General features: G+C 45.9%; 1 protein-coding gene across 1 annotated transcript in view; it reads left to right on the forward strand.

Annotated features, from left to right (window-relative positions):
• The window catches only part of COLQ (collagen like tail subunit of asymmetric acetylcholinesterase), a 46,695-nt gene extending 39,992 nt beyond the window's left edge, over positions 1–6,703 (forward strand). Inside the window, exon 7 of the mRNA XM_036760488.1 lies at positions 6,396–6,703. Within this exon, the coding sequence (XP_036616383.1) occupies positions 6,396–6,465 (70 nt within the window). The 3' untranslated portion in view covers positions 6,466–6,703. The remainder of the gene's footprint in view (positions 1–6,395) is intronic.
• The last annotated feature ends 598 nt before the right edge of the window (positions 6,704–7,301 follow it).

Genomic DNA, 7,301 nt, shown 5'->3' on the forward strand with positions numbered 1-7,301 from the left:
GCTCTCGGTGCTCTGGAGCAGGGCTTCTTAAGCTTGCCAAAGGGCTCCTGAATGGAAGAAGGTTAAGAAGCCCTGCTCCAGAGAACTCTTGAAGACTCCAAGTTAAAGGAAAGGTGCCAGTCTGCCCAGGGAGAGGAAGTTCCTCACCAAGGCTCCCTATACCTATGGAATCACAGGTCTTATCTCCATCCGTCTTCTTGACTGGGTGCCAGGTACCGTGTAAGAGCTGGGACTACAGAGAGAGGCAGAAACAACCCCTGCCCTCCGGAAGTCTATATCCTTTTTTTTATTTTATTTTTTTAATTTAATTTTTGTTTATTTTTAGTTTACCACTCTTGGTTCTACATAATTTTGAGTTCCAGATTTTCTTCCCTCCCTCCCTCCCCCACTCCCTCCCCAAGACGGCATGAAATCCCATATAACTTCCACGTGTAACTTCGCATTGAATTAATTTACACTCTAGTCAAGTTATGGAGAAGAATTATGACCAATGAAATGAATCATGAGAAAGAAGAAACAGAACCAAAAAAAAGCCCCAAAAACAAAAGAGAGAAAAAGAAAAAAAAAAAGGGAGGGGTGGGGAAAGGCTAGCACGAAGTGTGCCTCAATCTGCATTCATACTTCATAGCTCTTTCTCTGGATATAGACAGTATTCTCCATCGTGAGTCCTTTGGAGTTGTCTTTGTACCTTGTGTTGCTGAGACGAGCAAAGTCTGTCAGGGTTAGTCCTCACAGAATCCATATATCTGTGGCTGAGTATAATGTTCTCCTGGCTCTGCTCCGCTCAATCAGCATTATGTCGTGTAGGTTTTTCCAGGTTGTTGTGAAGTCCGTGTCATCCGCATTTCTTATGGCACAATAGTATTCCATTACCTTCATATACCACAGCTTGTTCAGTCATTCCCCAATTGATGGGCATCCCTTTGATTTCCAATTCTTAGCTACCACAAAAAAGAGCTGCTATAACTATTTTTGTACATATGGGTCCTTTTCCCACTTGTGTGATCTCTTTGGGATACAACCCTAGAAGTGGTATTCCTGGGTCAAAGGGTATGAACATTTTTATAGCCCTTTGGGCACAGTTCCAAATTGCTCTCCAGAATGGCTGGATCAGTTCACAACTCTACCAGCAATGTAACAATGTTCCAATTTTCCCACATCCTCTCCAGCATTTATCATTTTCCTGTTTTGTCATTTTAGCCAATCTGACAGGAGAGATGTGGTATCTAAGAGTTGTTTTGATTTGCATTCCTCTAATCAGTAGTGATTTCGAGCATTTTTTCATATGCCTATAGATATCTTTAATTTCTTCCTATGAAAACTGCCTGTTCATATCCTTTGACCATTTCTCAATTAGGGAATGGCTTGTATTCCTATATATTTGGCTCAGTTCCCTGTATATTTTAGAAATGAGGCCTTTATCAGCGACACTGGTTGTAAAGATTTTCTCCCAATTTTCTGCTTCCCTTCTAATCTTTGTTGCATTGGCTTTTTTTGTACAAAAACATTTCAATTTAACGTAATCAGAATTATCCATTTTTCATTTTGTAATGCTCTCTATCTCTTGTTGGGTCATGAATTCTTTTCTTTTCCATAAATCTGATAGGTAAACTATTCCTTGCTCTCCCAAATTAAAGTATCAGCCTTTATTCCTAAATCATGAACCCATTTTGACTTTATTCTGGTATATGGTGTAAGATATTGGTCTATACCCAGTTTCTGCCCTACTATTTTCCAATTTTCCCAGCAGTTTTTGTGAAATAGTGAATTCTTAGCCCAGAAGCTGGCTCTTTGGGTTTATCAAAGAGTAGGTTGCTATAGTCATTGACTTCTCCATCTTGTGTTCCTATCCTATTCCACTGATCCACAGCTCAGTTTCTTAGCCAGTACCAGGTAGTTTTGATGACTGCTGCTCTGTAGTACAGTTTAATATCTGGTATGGCTAGGCCACCTTCTCTAGCATTTCTTTTCATTAATACCCTAGATATTCTAGACCTCTTGTTTTTCCAGATGAATTTTGTTATTATTTTATCCAGCTCTGTAAAATAATTTTTTGGTAGTTCAATTGGTATGGCACTGAATAGATAGATTAATTTAGGTAAAATTGTCATTTTTATCATATTAGCTTGGCCTAACCATGAGCAACTGGAAAGACAAAATAACAACAAAGAGTGTTTATGGAGCTTTTTGAGGTTTGAAAAGTACTTTATGTGATGATAATAATGATCAGCATTCCCAAAGTCCTTACTCTGTGCCAGGCTGGTGCTAAGCCCCTCACAGTTATCATCTCATTCAGTCTTCACAGCAGCCCTGCAAGGTAGGTGCTATGGTTATCTCCATTTTTCAGAGGAGAAAATGGAGGCATTCAAAGGTTATTTGCCCACGGTCATAGAGCCAATAAGTGCCTGAGGTTAGATTTAAACTCGGGGCTTCCTGACTCCAGATCCAGCACTTTATCCCCTGAGCCATCTCCACCACACCTAGAGAGGGGACCAAAGGTGACATTAGATGAGAGGAGTGATATTTCAAGTTGAAGGTTACCCAAGGACAGTGAAGGGCTTGTGGCAGGTATGAGCATGTCGCACCTCATTATATTAAAGAAGCAGGAGCCCAATGGATTCTATACCAGAGATGAGTGATCAGGGAAAAAAAGAGGGGCTGGTCCTGTATGGGGGGGGGGGACTAGCCAGCCAGTGGACAGCCTGCATGCTCCATCTTCTGTCAGGAGGTTACAGTAGGACTTGAGGGGAGGAGAGGAGACAGGGAGCATGGTAGAGGGGGAGCCATGCATTGCTTTGTGCTCTCTGGGCCTCAGCGTGCTTATCTGGAAAAGGAAGGGGCTGGACTAGACAACCCTGAAGGTACGTTCAGGCTCTGAAATTCTACAGCTATACTAAGGTACGTTCTTTTTTGCATTCCATATGAACAAGTTCATAAGCATTTATTAAGTACCTACTGTGTGCCAGGCACCATGCTTAGCACTGGGGCTACAAAGAAAGGCAAAACCTCCCAGTCCTTGCTGTCAAGGAGTTCAGAGTCTGATGGGAATAATGCTTTTCATTGAGAAAGGGGACACGGTGTTCTCTTGGAGCGGTGGAGGAATAGGGCCTAGTGGGTTTTTTTCTTGGTAGATTTGTTGGGTTTTCTACACTGGAAAAACATCACCACCCTCACAGAGGCAAGGAAATATGTGAGCTGTGTAGAATGAGAGCAGAGAGGAGGCCCAGAGGCTGTTGAGGCTCCGTTCCTGTCTTTGTGCTTGAAGGGGCCAAGGTTCTTGTAGAAGGGGCCCACAGTAGCCCAGCTATTGAGTATGGCAGCTGTGTTCCTGAAACGTGGCTCTCCTGACTCTCCCGGGGCAGCACATGGCCTTCGCTGGAACACTGCCATTCTGGGGAGGTTGGGTGTACTGGGCCAGAGCCGTGTGCCACATTATCTCCTGATTATTGACTGGCCTCCTTTGTCTCCTCATCAACATTCCTCTTCTCCAGTCTGACCTTCTGTTTCCTGTCAGCCATCATTCCTGTGGAAAAGGGAGCAGGCAAGAGCTACCCCTGAGCCAGATTGTGGAGCCTGCAGGTGGATTGTGGGAAAGTGGGCCAGGCTGGGATTCCATTCCAAACTCCAGATCCACAAACAGTGATCAAGTGCTCACTCTATGCAAGGCTCTGTGCTGATACTAAAGATGCCAACACAGAAACAAAACTCTGCCTGCTCTCCAGGAGCCCTGTTCTGCCGGGCTGGAGAGAGGCCGAGCATATCTCCATACACATGTGATACAAGACCGGCTTGGGACAAACCCAGGAAAAGTGGAGGTGGGAGAGGGCTCCAGTCTCGTGGAGATCAGAGAAGGCTTCCTGGAAGCCAAAGGCAGAGATGAGCAAGGAGTACATCCCAGAAATGGGAAATGGTTTGTAGGGATTGGGGGAGCCTGAGGTGATGGAATGCTCAGGCCAGGGAAAGCTCCTCGTCCAGGTGGACAGGAACATATAGTGTTTAACATGAGGCCGTCAAGTGGAACTAGACTGTTAAGAACTGGCAGTTCCAGGCTAGGAAACGTGTCTTCTATTCTAGAGGCTATAGGGAGCCATTGAATGTATTTGAGCAAGGGAGGAACACACTCAGACCTGTGCTCTAGGAGGATCACTCGTGCCTTAAAAGGGCAGAGACTAGAATTGTGGAAACCAATCAGAGGGCTCTTACAACATGGAGGGGAGTAGTGATAAGGGTCTGAGGTAGGTGATGGTCATGTGAGTGGAGAAGAAGGGATGTACATGATGCGTGTGGAGATAAAATGAATGAGACTTGGTAAAAGGATTGGCTCTGTGGGCTCTGAAGAGGAAGAGCAGAGCTACGGAGGACTCTGAGGCTGTAAGCCTGGGTGAGCATGAACACGGGTGCAGCCATCGGAAACAGGGCAGTGTGGAGCACTGGTATGGGGGAAGATGGGACCTCTCATTTGGAGATGTGGAGTTTGAGGTAGCAACAGAATGCCTGGGTGGAAAGGCGGGACTAGAGTTTGAGAGATTATGTATGGAGAGGCTGGATGTTTGGAAATCCTCAGCATGAGGGTAACTGAATCCATGGGAGCCAAAGGGAGAGTAGATAGAGAAGATGGCTCGTGACATCTGTCTTTGGGGGGCAAGAGATGGGTGATGCAGCAAAGGAGACTGAGAAGAGTAGTCCCATGAGTCTTTAGGAGAAGCCAGAAGGCTCAGCTCCCTACAAGCTAAGGTAAGAGAGTATCCAGAGAGAGGGCGTGGTCGACAATGTCCAGAACTGGGGAGAGGCCGGTGAGGATGAGGATTGAGAGATGAATGACCATTGGTAACATTCGGAAGTGGCTTCTGCAGAACGATGGAGTCAGAAGCCAGATTGTAGGGGGTGAAGAGATGGGGTGGCTTGTGAGAAAATGGAAACAGTGAGGGTAGATGATGTTTCTCAGGGCTTGAGGGGGTGGTACCATCAAGTGAAAGGTGTTTGTTTTTTAAGGATGAGGAGACCTCATTACATGGTCAGGCAGCAGGGAAGGCCTCCTTTGATGGGGAGAGATGGAAGACAGGAGAGATGAAATAATCAGTGAGACAAACTCCCAGAAGTTGAGATGGGATTGAGGGTGCAAGGTAGAGGCATTTACCTGCTGACTCTGTTACTGAACTTGTATCTTTAAAAAAGGGGAAGAGCCGCTTCTTCCGAGGCTGGAGCAAAGAGGGAAGGCATAGATGAAGGGAGGTCCCTGTGCAGGACCTCAGTTACTCAGTAGAGCAGGAGCCAAAGTCCTGGGTGCAAGACAGAGTGCAGGGGGTGCAGTTGGGGGCCTCAGAAGAGAGAAAGGCCATTGCGGATGTGCAATAGAATGTCAGCCAAAGCAGGAGAAAAGGACTGGGAGAACAGGTGAGCAGTGAGGCAAGGCGAGAATCCACAGGGGACCAGGCTACTTGCTTGGGTAGTGTCCTCCAGTGCTGCTCAGCTGGGGGCAGCTAGGATTAAGAGTTGGCAGGCATGAACAGTGGAACAAGGCAACAAGGAGGGAAGGGATTCAAAGGAGGAGGCCAGTGCTCTGCTGGACTGCTGAACTACAGAAGGGAATGAAGAGAAGCCGAGGTCGGGATGATGGACTGAGATGAATAATTCCGTTAGATTGTAAACTCCTTGTCTTTTGCCTCTTTTTGTGTCCCCAGCACTTAGCACAGCGACTGGCGCATACTAGGTGCTTAATAAATGTTTTTGCTAGCTTGATTAGTTATAACAACTCCCCTGTCAAGAAGGAGCTTCATGGGCACTGAATCCAAAAGTTCAGATTCAAATCCCAGTTCTTCAGCTTCCCCTATTTGGGCTGGTTTTACCTCATCATTGCACTAGACCAGGAGTCCTTAATTTGGGGTCCACAGATTCCTAAGAGGGATGTGGATAAATTTCTGGGAACTCAATGAACTTGTTTTTAATATTTAGCTAACTGCATTTCAATATAATTGGTTTCTTTTGCAATCCTCTGTATTTTATTTTACACATTTGAAGTCAGGATTTGAGAAGGGGACTATAGGTTCACTGCACACTGCCAGAAGGGTCCGTGACAGAAGGGTTAAGAGCGCTTGAACTAAATGGTCTCTAAGGAAGTTTCCAGGTGGTTCCATGCATAGAGTGCTGGGCTCAGACTCAGGGGTTCAAATCCGGGCTGTGTAGACCTGGCAAGTCAAACTCAGTTTCCTCTTCTATAAAGTGGAGATAGTAGTAGTACCTGCCTCCCCCCATTGTCCTGAGGATGAAGTGAGATGGTCTTTGTAAAGCTCTTAATGTGTGCTGTTATCATCCAGGTTCCTTCCAACTTGCAAATCCTAAGTTCCCATGGTACCCAGGGAATTCTTTCTGACCCAAGGTTCTCTTTCTCGCCTCAGGTCCTATGGGGAATTGAGATGTACTTCACACTGCTACATTGACTCCACACCGTGTCGCTATTTCACATGAAGTGATGCAAGGTGGACAGTATCCCCTGTGGAATGGACAGCAGCTGCCATGACACTAATTCAGACTGGCATAGTCATGCCAAATCTCTGCATGAAGAAAACAAAAACCAACCATCTTGCTGCTGACGGCTATTGGAGATGTATGCTTAATTAGTTCTGACTGGAAGAAAAATGGACCACTGTATCCTTGTCTTAATCCAAAATGTAGATGGCATCTCATAGACTCACTCGTGGGAGCTGGTCTGCTGTTCAACTGTAACGGCAAATTAACTGGAAAACAGTAACAAATCTCCATATCCCAGAAAACTACGTGATAAGACAATGATACCTCAGTTTAGCACTGTCTATACACAGACTTTTGGGGGTGTTGTTTGAATTGAGTTTTGATCTGCAGTTTTCAACTGTCTCTGGGTATAGCCCAGGCGTGGAGGTCACAACAATGCTCTTCTATCCTCCTCTGACCTTGAGCAGCGTCAGGACCACACAACAGTACAGACTTCAGCATCAGTGACTTGAAGTGCCAAGGATGCCAATAACTGATGGAGCGATTCTCCCGTGCCACCATGGAAGGGACCCTTGGCCACTGTAAGCCCCAGCGGACTCTTGAAATGTAGTGAATCTGCAGAGGGCATGCAGCCACCCCTCCCTGAGGAGATGCTGGTTCAGCCCCACACTGAGCAGCTTCAAAAGAGAGATAGAGGGTCAGCTCCCATTCTGACTCCTATGAGAACAGAGGCTTACTGAGAATTTTTTAGATTAGCTGGAAAAACCGTCCTGGAGGTTGGTGTCCATTTTCTTGGCATTCCCTTGAAGGGGAAGCCCATTTCTATGTCCCAG

This window comes from Trichosurus vulpecula, chromosome 5 (genome assembly GCF_011100635.1).
Source record: "Trichosurus vulpecula isolate mTriVul1 chromosome 5, mTriVul1.pri, whole genome shotgun sequence".
Lineage (NCBI taxonomy): Eukaryota > Metazoa > Chordata > Mammalia > Diprotodontia > Phalangeridae > Trichosurus > Trichosurus vulpecula.